Source organism: Cryptomeria japonica, chromosome 8 (genome assembly GCF_030272615.1).
Source record: "Cryptomeria japonica chromosome 8, Sugi_1.0, whole genome shotgun sequence".
In the NCBI taxonomy this organism is placed as follows: Eukaryota; Viridiplantae; Streptophyta; class Pinopsida; order Cupressales; family Cupressaceae; genus Cryptomeria; species Cryptomeria japonica.
In genome coordinates this window covers 279,629,514-279,645,036 of record NC_081412.1, presented here as the reverse complement: position 1 = coordinate 279,645,036, position 15,523 = coordinate 279,629,514, and the positions used below count along the sequence as shown (strand labels likewise).

The following is a 15,523-nucleotide window of genomic DNA, read 5'->3' as shown; positions in this document are numbered from 1 at the left end:
GAATTTATTCTTTAAGTTTTGCCGAGTAATGAATTGGATTATTTCTTCCAGGTTGGGGGATGTTGTGTCTGCTTTGACAGGAAAGAAGGATCATGTACCTTATGGCAACTCAAGGCTCACTCAAATACTCTCAGATTCTTTGGGTATTCATTCTTCTGCTGTATTTTTCAATTTTTTTAATAAAATTTTGCTTGTATCTCATGCTTATTAACAGAACTAATGGCTAGATATTGCTAATGATAATGGAACTGCCAATGCAATATCCATCTATGCAATGCATGCCAGATGTTTTAAAGTGCATATTATATTACATGTGAAAAAACGTATTTGGTTCCATGAGGTTTAACAAATTAATGACAACATTTAATTGATTATTGCTAACTTTGTTTTCTCTTAGCACAGTTCATTTCTTTTAATTCATGTTTTTTAACTATCTTGGAATGGCTATAAGGCATGCTATATCATTTTCATAACACATGGGAGTCCTTGATCATGTGATAGCATCTAAAGAAGAACTATTCTTATTGTGTATTAGATAGTTAAGATCGCACTTGAATTAGATATACAATGTGGGCTTCACTCATTAAAAGTAGTTAGCTAATTGATATTACATGTAAACCAGAGTTATTCTATTAAGCAAGCTAGTTTGAACATTTTGAGTAGACACAGAGAACCTATCCATTCTTTCAGAGGGTAAAAACAAACGAGAATGTGCGTTTTAGAATCGGACATGAAGATAATATAATAGAATGCAATTTTCTATTAGAATCTTAGGATTCTTTGTGTAACAGCAAAGTTTGTGGAGTGGAATAGAATGCCTTGGCAAATCTGTGAATAAAATATTGTTTAGTAAGACCGTTCAGGACAATTCTTTAGCCTCTATGTTTTCCAGGATTTTGATTTTGAATGTGATAAAAAATGAAAATCTATCTGTGGCTGAGATAAATTAGAGACAAATATTCTATTAAAGAGCTATTGGATACCTTGAGCTGGGGTTAAAGTTTTGAACTGTTTTCTTCTCTGGCTAAGCTTGCTTGAGTGTAGCAGATTTGGTTTCCCTAGCAATAGGCCTGTTGTCTATATTTATGGTTTGGAATGCTTTAAGCAATTTAATGAACACAACTACTGTTTTCAGTGGTTCTCATAATCATAATCTGTTATTTTTCCTGCAAGGTTGGTGTTTTATTTTTATTCTAGATTAGTTATAGTTCAAATTTCTTGTTTAAAATACTAAGTATAATTTTGAATCTTGATTCATTATATCATAATATCTTATAACTGATATGTTAAATTATGTCACAGGTGGGGATTCCAAGACTTTAATCATTACCAATGTGAGTCCCAGCTGTGCAGATATACGAGAGACAATATCATCTCTTAATTTTGCTGCAAGAGCACGCAATGTTGAACTAAGTCTTGGAAATCGTGATACGATAAAGAAATGGAGAGATATGGTATGGTGTTATAAGTATTGCATGCTCCACCATCCATAAGTTACATGTTATTCTTTATAAGTTCATCCTTACTTTATTTGCATCATTATAATTTTGATTTGAAGCTGGGAGTATCCTCTAGCATTTCATTGTACTTCATATTTGATGGCACAAGAACAACCATTATATTTAACTTTCTATTTTCAATCCTGCCACTTGTTTTCTCGGTTTGGTATTAAAATTGATGATATTCTAAGCCTATATTTTTATTTTTTATTAGCCCTTAATATTTTTCTTAAGATAAGTTGTATTGCCAAATAATGCGGAGGGCAACTCTGCGCAACAGATTATTTGAGATGAATAGGTGCTGAAAGGTTTGAATTCATACTAACACTTGTGCAAAGAAAGTTACTACAACGTTGTGATGGAATGAGTTAAATCCCAAATAGTCTACATGTCAAGGAATTAGTCTCATTCAATCTTGTCAGAAGCTTCATCAAAGTCCATGTTGAGTGATGGTGCCTTTTGCCTAGACCACATGCCCATTTGAGGCCTTTCCAAATGGAATGAGATTGTTAATGATAAATGTACGTTCGATAAAGCTAGTTTACTCTTTCTAGATCTGATCCACAAGCAGCTTAATTCTCTTTGGAAGAACTTGAGCAAGAATTATGGATGACACATGCATGGAAGAGTTTGTTGAGGCTTTCCCTGACAAAGTCATCATGATACAATTTTTAATGGACTCCTTATACATTTCAAGATAGGCCATATTTTCTTATGGAGTTCCAAAGGGAAACCTATTTGAACCTGGAGATTACTCATTCTTCTTGCCCTTTATAGCTGCCTCAAGCTCCTGCAATCCTAAGGTCCTATAAAGCCATGTTCTGTCATAAATGTGATTTTCTTTTGGGACAATTTCCTTAAGGAGATCTGTGGAGGCAATTTTCAAAAGGCCATTGCCTGACGAGGTAAAACATTTTTGAAAATGCTTCTTGAAGATGGTGGATTTAAAATATATCTTTAGTACGATTTCTACTAGGACAGTACAGAGCTATAATTTGTTTTGATTTCAGTTTTCTCTTTAAAAAATTCAACATGTATCACAACCAACAATCTAGGGCAATGTACACAATAACTGTAGCTTCTCTAGCTTGTCAATCTTAAAAATTTCTGAGCTGACTTTCTCATTGACCAGTTTCCATTTGTTTCTTATCATGGAAATACTCCACTTCGAAATCATGTTTAGCTTCTTGGAGCTTGATGTGTTCTTTCTTTTCTTTTCCTTTCCTTGCTCTAGCTACCATTTGATCCCTTCCTCTTAAGAATCCTTCTTCTTGTTAGATGTTTGTCTCCCATTCAGTGATCTGCCTTTCACCTTGCTTGCAATTTTTTGACTTTAGAAGATAAGCATCAAACTTGACGAAATATTGATCTATATTTGATCACAAAAGCTTAATTAAACCTGATTAAGGATCTAAGTTGAAACACTACATTTTTGAGACAAAATATTTCAATCAAGTATGATGTATAAGTTATAACAGTTGTAGAAGAGTTGACAGATTTTGCAGATGATTATGAGTTGACTGGGACACCTTGGAGTCTAAACTTGATTGAAGCAAGTTGCTGAGAATATAGAGTGAATGATGTACATATTTTTCATTTATGAAACTGCCAAGTATAGTAGGGTAGCACCTGTGCATGTATAATGATGGCTGCAAAAATATTGTGGTTGTTTTGCACTGCATTATGTGATGGGGCCACAAGGAATGAACAGGAAGAGTCAAAATATAATTGATGCTTTCTCCCAGATTTTGACGTTTAAGTGTCGTTAATGTTAAGCCTATTTTGATTTGTATTCATAAATATATCCTTAGGGCTTATTATAAAGCGTTCAATCATAGCAGCATTACTCAGGATCAGAATTGAATTAGAAAACCAAAAATATAGTTTGGAATTCAATTATTTGCATTTCTCTCAGATTTTTTTTGGGAAAATAAACAATTCTGAAAAATAGGGAAAATTACATTTTTTTTAATATTTCAAGCCAAATAGATGGAAGAAATATGTTGCTTTTCCATCTGATGCAGCCCAAACAATTTTTTATGTTTTTCTTTTTAATACTAGAGTAGGGATTTGGGGTCGGCAGGGAAGGCATGGTTTGTGCCATTATTCATAATTATCAGTTTTACACAAGTTACCCCTAAAACAAATGCAGGCAAGGCTACAGTACAGTAATTAGGCCCTATATGAATGAAAATGAAATGCATATTAGCTTAAGCACAAACACCCTTGAGTGTGCCTTAATCAATCCAGTATTTGTTTACTATTGTAAAATCCAAATCTGCTCTACAATGTAAAAATGAAGTCTTTACTGAAGAAACAAGTGTTTAGTAGCCAAACTATAAAAAAACCGTTCTATTTGCAAGTAAATCACTATAATTTAAAGAAAGCATGACTTATTTGTGAATAAATCACCTTCAAGAAGTGTGTTGGCAAGTGAATGAAAAAAAATGGCAATCCAATTGAGATCAAATATCCGGCTAGTCTGCTGAGCGACTAGATGCTGATTTCTTCTACTATGCTTTTAAGAGTTCTTGGAGTGATTTTTCAATTCGTTGGGCTAGTTCTTTTTGGTTGAGTGTGCATAGGGAGTTGATTGCTTTAGAGAATTGCACTAATGAACAATTTGCAAAACATTAAAAGTCTGAAGCATACATTATAGCGATGATTGTTGTCCTTGAAGATCTGAAGAAGGTAGTAGACCTCTAATTTGCGTCAAATATAGTGGCAATAGAAAGAAATAGCTTACCCTTTTGGTGTTTTGTTTCAGATTGGGTTTTCAAGGTAATTGTCTTATGTCAGGCTCTGTTTTGCAGTGTTAAAGTGTTACAGGTTTAGTTATTGTTACTTAAAATGGATTCAACTATTTATATAAAATTCAACTCTTAGAATAACTCATTTCTAGAGCATGTATTGAGTCTTGACCATCTCTTAAGACAGCATGGGGGAAATCCAAGCCATCGACAAAGATTTGATTAAGGAGGTTAAAATATTTTGTTGGTGTATTAGCTATGAATTATCTTTAATAATTACTCATTCAATCGGTTTTAGAACAATTGCATTCCTTGTTTGTTTTTGCTAGTCTTTTGGTGCTGACTAGTTTTGGAAATTGATTCCCATTACTAGAAGTACTACTACAAGATAAGTGTTAGAAGTTTTTATGTCTGTCATTGATGTCAAGGTCAGTTAAATGCATTCATGAAATTCACAGTGAATCTGAATTCCTCAGGTGCACATATCTGGTAATTTTTTATGATGATATATCAATCTTCAGGCAATAAATTGTGACAGTATGGTGTATCTGCAAATGATAATACTAAGATTGCCGACTTCTCATCATGTTCTTTGTTTTTTTTTTTTTTTTCATGATTGAGATTGACCCTGATAAAGAACAGTAACCAAGTGTTAGTCTGATGAAGAACAGTAAATAAACATGCAATCTAATTTGCTCTTATTTTCAGAATAATAATATATATGGTAATAATCAGAAGTTACCATTGCTCTCCTTTGTGTGTACGAGTTGTTTCCACCAAATAAGGAAAGAAACAAATTGAACCTATTTCGTTTTGAAGGCAAAACTAAATCCTTGTGCAGTCCATCGTATACACAAAGCAGATTGGCACTTCAAAATTTGGTTAAAGAATCAGTCATGGCAGTTGCTTCAGTTGGTTATGACAGGTTTATTGGGTGGTAATTAGAGTTACAACTATCTTCAAAGCAGTTTGAAACAGTTATACCCATGAGAGATGAGGATAGTTGTACTTTAATTTGTTTTGTTGATCTCTTTGTCTATAATCAACGAGGTTACAATCAGTCATAATCAGTTCTTTGTAACAGTTTGTAACAGTTAGGATAAATTGTTAACTGTTTGTGATAGTTTGTAACAATTAGGATGAACTGTCAACAATTTGTAACAGTTCTTTGTCTATCTATATGGATGATATTCGAGGCAGAACGTGTGTAATATTGCTAAATGAAAAGCGAAACAAACTGAGAACATGTATGCAGAAGCATGGGTTTAACAAGATCAATGTTGTCAACAAGAATGAAGCACTGAAGAAATCACTACAAAACATTACGATACTTGTAAGTAATGTTGCCAAAAGAAAGGTGAACATATCAATATACTTGCTGTTGCAAACTGCTGTGAGTATTGTTGTTGAAAAGATGAACATATAAACATATTTGTTTGCTGTTACAAAATACTCTCAATAAGTAATTCATACTAGAAGATTCAGACAATACTATGATTCAGTTTGTGGAAGTTCTTGACAGGGTTTTCTGAGTTTGTGGACAGGAGAGCGGAATACAAAATAGTGCCTGTGAAGTTGTGTTGAGTTGATGTGAACAGGACTTCTATAAAAATTGTAGACTGTATTTTGTTTGACAACTTGTCTAAGTGCGTTGACAGGATCTGGGTTGCTGATAGCACTTAATTTGTAAAGGTTTAACTGCAGATGTAATGATTAATTTGTAAAGGTTTAACTGCAGATGTAATGTCCCCTACTAGGAGGCTGCCAATTCCTGTAACTTAATAGTAGTTCTGATCTGATCTGATTGATGATCATGTCACTCGATGCTTTTTGACTCCTTTCCTTCATATCTCTCAACGTGAGGGAGAGGTCACACCTTTTCATTATGGTTGCCTTTTGGCAAGAGACACACCCTTTGAAAGAGTGCAACTCTTCATTATTTCTGCCCTTTGAAAGGGACACAACCTTTCACAATCGGATCTGCACTTCTTATTTAAATCAGATTTGCACTGCTGATTCCCAAATTATCCCCTTCTCAAAATGAGGTTCTCTTCTCCCTTTTATATCCCATGTTTGAGCGAGTCACAACTTTTCCTTTCATGTCTTTTGACCATTCATTAACTGAATTAAATTTTATTTATATTTAATTTAAATTTTATTTTTATTCTTTTCTATTTTAATATTATTATTATTATTATGTATTATTAAATATTATTCCAAAGTGGGGACATTACAGCAGATTATTATTATTATTGTGCTGATGTATAAAACAGATTAAAACATCTGAAAGGTGGTTCTATTCAGTTTGTAATACCTTGTTTATATATCTTCATAGTTGTTAAGTATGATATTGCAAATTGAGATCAGTAATAACTTGTAATATCTCAAGGTTGGTGCCTAAGGATGTTGAATTGGTGCTCAATTTGAGAAGTTTGTGAAAAAAAGAGTTGGTGCTCTTAAGTAAGGGATTGGGTGATTTCTTTAGGGTTGGTGCCCTTAAAGTAGTGTTCCACGGGCGTTGGGGACGGGGGGACCAAGGGCCTAAGTTTGGGGACAGTGGGGGGACGGCGGGGGGGGGGTGGTGGCGGGGTGGTGGTGCTGATATAGTTATACATATACATATAGTACTTGAAAAACTAGTTTTGAAAAGATGTATGACAGTATTACAGTATAAGGATTACATTTCAAATGAGACTATAGGAAATTTGAAATACTAAATCTAAATACCAAGATTTCTTCAATGCTAATTGTGTTTTTATATGGAGCCTAATCAGACTTGGAGGTTAAATTTTCAATACTTCTATCGGCATGGTTTCCCCCTATATTTTTCAACGGGGGTTTAGGGGCAGCGCCCCTTGCGCTTTCCCTGTCGTGATGCAGGGCGGGGTCAAGGGGCAGCGCCCTGCGAAGCCAAAAATACTTTTATTATTTTCTAAAGGCGTCAGGTGTTATTTTTCTATTGGCCCACGTCCAATTAGGGTTACCCCTTACCCCCCCCAAAAGTCACATGCTTTTTAAAAACTGCTTTTTTTGGTTAGCTTTGACATGGGAACGTGGGAGATGCCCTGACGTCTCCCAAGGAGACGCCCAGACGTCTCCACGTCTCGGGAGACGCCCAGATGTCTCCACGTCTCCTTGGGAGACGTGGAGACGTCTTCGCGTCCCGACGAAGCTTGGGTGGCGGTGGTGGGACGACGGGGGACGTCGAGTCCCCGTCCCCGAGACGTTTTTGACGGGGGGACGCGTCCCCGTGGAACACTGCCTTAAAGTATTGTAAACAATCTTATTTGTGAGGCTAGATTAGGATAGTAGTTCCTTGTAGCACTTCTCACCGTGGTTTTTCCTATTTTGGGTTTTCCATATATTTGTTGTGCACTGCCTTCATTGTGTGGTTGTATTCCTTTCAGATTTCAGTTTCAAGTTGCCTTCCTTGCAGATTTCAGTTTCAAGTTTTTGATAGGTTCATCAAAAGTTTTAATTGATCAAGGATCAGAAATTTATATCTTCTACTGATTCACCCCCCCTCTCAGTAATATATTTGTGTTCTACAAGAAGGTGATGATTTGATACCCTTGCAGCTAGAGATATCCAATAGGAAGTGGGATAGAAAAGTGAGAATTATGGATAGTGAAGAATATAGAGTGCATTAAGGTGATGAATCAGATTTATGAAATTGGAAGAAGATAGCCATCTTCAAAATAGCTTCACTGTTCCTGCATGTGTCAAAGTGTACGCTAAGTTCAATGGAACTGTAATTTTGGAACTAATTTCTTCCCTGATTTTGCTGATTCAACTTTGGAATTTGTACTTATTTTTCACTCTATCAATTATCCTTTTGTTTACACAGTTGGATAAGATGGCATGTGTCAAATATGCAGGATTAATGTCGCGTTCATGTTCATTTGGAATACTCTACTGTTGACGTGTCTGAAGTCGCATTGCAGCAAACTCCATACGGCCAATGCATAATAGAATAGCCAACTGATTATCCTACTCTCTCTTGAGATAAGGAAGTCTCTAATGCTGCTTTCTAAGTTTGATCAAAGGAGACTACCTCAAGGTTTCTTTTGTCAGGTCTTGACTGCGGGACCTCTCAGTGGCTTGATGTGTTTTTGCTGGAAACACAAGGGGGACTTATGTTTAACTGGCAATTTATGGATAAGTTCCCTGGAACTTTTACGATCTTTCTATCGGATGATATCGGTTAATTTCATACTGTTTTGATAGGACTGCAGATTTTCTGAATAAAAAAAGGGAAAAAAGGAGGGAAGGATAGAGAGGGAGAGAAAGACATGAACTGTAAATTCTAACTAAGATAGCAAGTTCAATCAAGCAGATAGACACCTCCAGGAAACTAGATTAAACATCACCAGCTATTTAGACACAATGTTTGCATAAATCCAGTGCAATCTTCAAAGGAGAAACTAGATTTTCATATTATCAAGTACGATATTAGAACTTCTACATTCATAGTATGTATTTGATAACCGAATTGAGCATGAAAGGGTCCAGATTAACCATGCAGAAAGAAAAGTAATCAGCCGTCTCTAATGGTATGGATTGTAAGGATTCTATCAGATGCTTGATTTGAAAAATGCTATGTAAAATAAATAGACATAACTGAAAGCTTTCTAAATTAAGTGAAGAAGGAGACCATGCACTCACAAGGAAACTTGAAAACAATCTTAATTCATTGCATTAATTCCTATAAATTTCTCTAGATTTTTCGCAACAATCCAAGAAATTCTTACAAAAAAGAGGGAAAACCAGTCCCTTAAATAGGCTTCAAAAAGGATGAATGGCCTAGATTTAATCTAAACAAGTGGCCCAGATTCATCCATAAAGCATGGCTGCCCATACTCATGAGTTTCGTCTATCCTTTGTTCTCCCTCGACGGTGGAGTCGTCTTTGGTTGTATTGAGGAGCAGCAACTCGTGACGACTTTTTTGGGTAGGTTCATGCACTTTGACACCTTGGGTGGATGGGATTTCTCCTTCTTCTATTTGGTTACCCAGTTCGGTCAACTCGAGGGCTCTTAGCTCAGTGTCCAGTACATCAGGCGCAGGAGGATCATTGGCCTCAAATGCATCGATGTCGCTCTGGGAGGGCGGAGCAGGTACGCAATCTAATTCTATAGCATCGTCGGACGAACTGGGATCTTTTGAAGATGAAGTGACCTCCGACCTCTTTATAGGAATCTTCTTCCTTCTTGTTCTTTTGGACGTCCGAGTTCCTCTGCAAGCCTTAGCCTTCTTTCTTTTCTCTGGTTTCTCAGTTCTTTCTCGGGGTGCACTAGATGTTCCTTCGTCTTCTGAAGACTGAGAATCGAGACTGCCCATCAAATGGTAAGTGAACTGGACTCCCTCATGGACTAGCCTCTCGATCTGCTGATGTAACCACTAATCTGTGTACCTTGCTGGGGCTGCCATAACTGCCTCGAAATCTGTGATTGGGTCCTGGGACCAATCAACGCCTGGCAAGAGATGCCTTACTGCTTCAAATTCTCGGACTTGGAGGCAATTTCCCGAGTCTATGAGCTGATCTGGGACCCGACGGTATTCAAAGAGTCACATCTGCTGCACACTCAACCTAGAATATTCTCGTCGCCTGACCTCGTAGTCATCAGAGCAATTCTTCCAATAGTCTTCAACTAACTCCTTTGCTCTGTACCTTCGACCATAGGCTCTTTTTGCCAGATTATCGTTATCAAAGTATTTTCTTGGGAAATGGCCCTGTAGGCCATAAGAGGCCAACTCTGCAAGGGACTCCTCTGCTAGGGTAGGGGTCTTCAAGTGGACATCATGGCCGCCTATGATCATAGGAAATGTGAATCCAGCCTGCTTGCTTTCTTGGAGTAAGATGCCGACCGGGCGTGACTGCCTTGCAACCTCCATAAGAATTACTTTGTCGGTTGGATACCGTGGAAGTCGGAGGGGAGCACCATTGAAGCTAGCTATTCGGATGTAGGAAAACCTGGGGAACTGAATGAACCAGGCTCCATACCTCTGCACTAAAGTAGTAGCTTGCTCCGAGAGCCTTATGTGTAACCCTCCTTGCATTAGCCTGACCAGGCGCATTGTGAAGGCGTCATTGACGCGTTCATACTGACGAACTGCATAAGCCGGGCTGTTCTTTTCCCTCTGAGCTATATCCTGGTAGTGTAGCTGTGGGTAACAATCATAGACTTTCACCTGACCGGGCCCATTCCCGATTTCACCTTTCATTATCAATCCTGGCAGTGGCTGGTTCTTGGCGAACATATAAACCAAATAAGAGGTCATGGTGAAGTACTTCTTCGTTTCGAGCTCAATCAGCTGAGTGTGGATGTTATCGCTTATGATCTGGGCCTAGTCAAACTTAGACTTTCCGGCGAAGACCTGCTCTGTAAAATAGAACATCCATTCTTCAAAGTAGGTGGACTTAGGAAGTCCCATGACTCGGCTGAGTAAGGTGACCATATCCCCATGTTCATTATGAAAATCACTCCTGGGGGTCTTTTTCACAATCCTGGTGCTTGAAGGCCTTTTCTCCTTGAACCATTCTTTGTTGATCAGTGCTTTGCATCAGGCCGGATTCATATCATATGCCCCTTGTGCTTCGTCTATGGTTGTAGCTATGGGATTATTTGGAAAGGAGATGTCAAATGCATCACCAATAGCCTCAGGGGAGAAGTCGGCGATAGTCATATTCTCCAGAAGCACTAGTCTGGAATTCGGTTCATAATGCCGAGCAGTCTCCACTACTAATTCATAGTTCTGTATCGATGGAGGAAAACCCGCCGCTTGGGCGATGCCACTTTCCACCATCTGCCTAGGCCTGCCATATGCGTTGGGTGAGAAGACCCGATTCCTGAAGTCCTGAATATCGATATGGCCAAGGTCAGTATCAACAATGTTGTCCCAGACGCTCTGAACTTTCGACTCCCGCAATCCTCCCCTCTGATACTGATACTTCATCTTTTCAACCTTACGCAGGATATCTGATTTGGACGCTCGTGAGGTTTCGGCTGCTGCGGGCATTTTTGATGATTTCACCACCGATTTAGGCATTTATCCTGCATAGTCGGATGCGGATTACGAGGTGATACAAGAAAGGTAATGCAGGTTAGATAACAAAATGCTCCAGCATGCCGGGATTAATTTAAAGTTTAGTTTGGACATGGAGCAATATTTCTAGCTAACAGCTTGATCAATCTTAAAACCAAAATATTCACGAAGATTCCTGACTACGCTCATTTCTGGATTTTGGATTAATTTTCAACAGAGGCAAAGCATGAAAATTTTCCTAAGTTTGAAAAGAGATGCAATTTCTGGTGAAGCCTTAGGAATGGATTTTTGAATTTTCGAGTGCTTTGAACAACGTTTATGAGCAAAAGAGATGCAAATTTCAAGAATTCAATCATTGCGATCAAATTTCACGCATTTGTCTATTCGATTTAAGCATTTTTCAAATGATCATACGCAACAAAGCGTACTTACCTGATGGGAGCGGATGGCGAGAGATTACCCAACCTTGTCGCGTGAAATGAACGGACGATCCTGCAAAGTTTGAATTCCAACGGTTATCTCTTTGTTTTAAACTTTCGCGGTTACCGGACAAAAGAGAATTTATCATTTTTAAATGGTTTTACCCCTGGGTAATTGGCAATCTGAGTTTAAATGATTAGGAGGAGTTAATGCAGCGTTTTACCTTCTTGTTTTCGGACCTCAAAGGGTTTTCAAATTTTGAACTGTGTTTTCCTCCTTGCAAGTTTTGCAAATTTCGCGTTTTATATTTCGTGATTTGCACACCTCTGGCGAACTTCGAAGCTTGGAGCCTGAGGAAAACTTCGGACCTAACACTTCCTCTTTTGCAACTTGGAAAGTTTGCGATTTTCACCTACTGGGGTTTTGGGCGTTTGAAGGTTTTCGGAGCACTAGCACTGTTTGCAAGTAACTTTCGGACTTAGAAGATGATCCTGCAAATTTCGGAGCTGGGATGCTCTCGCTACTTTGGAGATATTTTCGGACTTCAATGGTTTCGCCATAACTTCAGATCCTTAACTCACTATTGGTGGCTTTAGACTAACCTCGGACCTCAACACGCTTCTATATTTCGGAGCTTGGAGCCTGAGGTATACTTTGTGACTTTAACCTTCTGCAGCTTCAGGCGCTTTGGAGAGTATTTTGCGATGACTTCGGAGGATTTGAATGAATTCGCAAGCTACGCGAACCTTTTAAACTATGCCATCCTTCGCGATTTTCACGACTTCAAGAGTCACGACGCCCTTATTTGTGAATAAAACTTCGGAGTTGGAGGCGTTTTCGATCTTAAATGATTTTCGGAGCTGGGGGGAAACTTTCGCGATTTTAGCCTTCTGCAGCTTCAGGCGTTTGGTGTGCACTTCGCGATTTTGAGGCAAAACTTAGGAGCTCGACGCCTGTGGAAAACTTCGGACCCCAAGCGCTATGCTACCGTTTTTACGTTGGATGTTTTCGCTATCTAAAAGAAGGGGTTTTTCGGACCTGGATGCCCTTCGCGATGACTTCGGATCTATAAACGTGCCTTTCACGTTTCGCACCAACTTCGGACTTAAAAGGCGATTTGGCAAGTTCGCACCAACTTCGGACAAAAGGGGCGCTTTGGCAAATTCGATATGTTTGAAATTTCGGGGCTAGGGTTCGAAGATTGGCATCTAAATCGGATTTCGGACCTGGAGGAGGCTTTTACAACTTCCGACGCTCTTTTAAATTTTCCAAAATCGCCCCAGGGTCCGAAAATGAGGCGCTTGAAGGTTTTCGGAGCCTAAAGCACTTTAGGAATACTTTGCAATTTTGCCGTTTTATCCCAGGGTCCGAAAATGAGGAATTAGGCGATTTTCGGCATTGGAAGCACTTTTGGAATACTTTGCACCTTATCTCTTCTTATAATATTCACTCCAAGGTCCGAAAATAGGGATTTCAAGTGAATTTCGGACCTTGAGCTACCTTTTGCGACATCTTGCACCCACACTTTTCGCCCTAGGGTCTGAAAATAGACGCCCAAGTGATTTTTCGGGGATTGAAGCGCTTTTGGCGAATTTCGGACCTCAAACGCGTTCTTTTAAATTCGACATACTTTCCATTTACCTAGCAGAGTCCGAAAAATGAAGACTTAAAGCGTTTTTCGGACCTGAACTATCCGTTGGCAAATTTCGGAGCTCTTAGCACCTTTTGTGACGCATCATGTTTTGAAATTTCGGAGCCAAGGTCCAAATTTGGTGAATTAAAGTAAATTTCGGACCTAGAGAAGGTTTTCACAACTTTTCGCACTTTTCAAGCTTTTGCCCCTGGGGTCTGAAATATGAAGACTTAAGTGATTTTCGGAGCTTGAAGGTCTTTTGTAGGACTTCACCTTTTTCGCAGTCTCCAGTTTTCGCTCCAAGGTCCGATTTTGAGCATTTCAAGTGAATTTCGGACCAAATAATAGATTCTGAATTTTGAAATTTTCGCCCCAGGGTCCGAAATTTGGGCTCCTGGGTGGTTTTGGGAACTTAAGCAAAATTTTAGACTCCAGACCAGTTTTCGCTAGGTCCTACAAATTTAGATTTCGGGTGCTTCAAAATTCTAAGGCATTTTGGCCAGGCAATTCGATCGTTCATCAGTAGGCGAAAATCATCTCTTATTCAAATCTTATAAACATCGCGGCGACAAACCTTATGCAGTCTGCTTCACAGCTGTTGTGTGAAAAACGGCGGCTTTGGTCTTCGTGCGACCTTTAGGCGCACTGTCCTTGCTTGGCGGGCTCCACCAATTCCTACTACCTCACGCCTACCCAAGGCAATTCTCAAAACTTCGAACAAAACTCTTGGCGTTCACGCTCGAGAGCTGGACTAGCCGGGAAGATTCATCGGCTCATTACTCTTACATCAATCACTTCACGGACCAGTTGCGGACTCGCTCGAAGAGACCCGAGAAACTCTGCGCGAAACTCAGCAGGGCAACGACGGAAAGCTCAAAACAGGAAGGGGGACCCTGTCGGCGACAGGGAGCGTGTGCAACGCACAACATCTACGTCAACTGAAAAAAATCCTATCAACTGTCACTGATATCAATAGCAAGAAACTCCAGTCAATTGAGTCCTTATGTTCTTGAACCTTTTGTGTGCTATCAAGTACTCCTAGTACAAATATTACATAAGGTACATGTCAATCTAGATGTCCTTATTTTCAAAGTCAAAATAGATGTGAATGCTTGAGAAAACTGCTTGCCTTTGCCCTTTTTTATGTGGAAAAACTTCTTAGAGTTTCCTTGCTTATTAAAATTGGGGAAATAATTACTGCTTTACTCATGAAGATGACATAATACTTGTATGTACCTGGAGTGATTTTGTAGAAGCGTTTAAAGAAACCTATTACCATGTTGGAAACATTGAGGATCAATATATTCATTTTTCCATAGCCAAGTTATAAACCAGAAAATGTTGGCTTGGGGATGCCATTCAAGTTTAAAACGTATAGAAAGATAAAATGTTTTGCTGAAGGATATAACATCAAGGAGGGCAAAGAAGGAATGTTGGCAAGTGGGATTGAAAGAATGATTACTTTGAATTCGATTCTTCTGCGGCCACTACAGGGACGCCTCCTCCTGCGACCACTACAGGGACGCTTCCTCCCTCTTCTCGATCTTAGCTATGTTTTATATAATTCAGTTTCTCTTGTCTGAGTCGTCTGGAAGAGGACTACGTTTTTGGGGGGGCTAATGTTAGGGGTAAAAACGTATGTTAGTATGAATAATAATTATAAGTGTGTTATGTGTGGTTATGTTTTGTTGTTGCCAAAAGGTTCTCGTCGGGTAGTTGGGAGTTGGTGACGGTTGGCAACTTGGCCAACCGTTGGGTCTATATATTGTTTGGTTGGAACCTCGGCAGGGGGGGATCATGTATGAACAATTCTGGACATTGGAATAAAGATATAACTTTCTGGTCTAATTATTAGCATTTGTCATTTATGTTATGATGTACGATTGTTCTGTTCCATGAATGCTTGGTACGTGCAGGAACTACTGTGTTATCTGATTACTCATCAACTATACATTCAGGACTAAACATCTTCAATCAAGTAGACCTTCATCAAGTTGCCTTGTAACCCCTGTAAAGGCATAGTTCTTGAGTTGAATTCCCTTGAGTTCCGGGTTGCCACCTAGCCAAACTATTCAACAACAATCCATGTTCAGCTACACTCACAGAGCTCCATGAAGTTGTCTCATAACCCTCGTAAGGGTATGAGTCCCAAGATCCTTAGACAACAAGCGATTT

General features: G+C 38.9%; 1 protein-coding gene across 2 annotated transcripts in view; it reads left to right on the top strand.

Moving 5' to 3' along the window:
* LOC131070585 (kinesin-like protein KIN-14L) overlaps nucleotides 1-15,523 on the top strand; it is a 153,291-nt gene that overhangs the window by 61,173 nt on the left and 76,595 nt on the right. For both annotated transcript variants that reach the window (XM_058006167.2, XM_058006168.2), the window contains exons 9-10: nucleotides 52-143; nucleotides 1,303-1,454. In XM_058006167.2, the coding sequence (XP_057862150.1) occupies nucleotides 52-143; nucleotides 1,303-1,454 (244 nt within the window). The remainder of the gene's footprint in view (nucleotides 1-51; nucleotides 144-1,302; nucleotides 1,455-15,523) is intronic.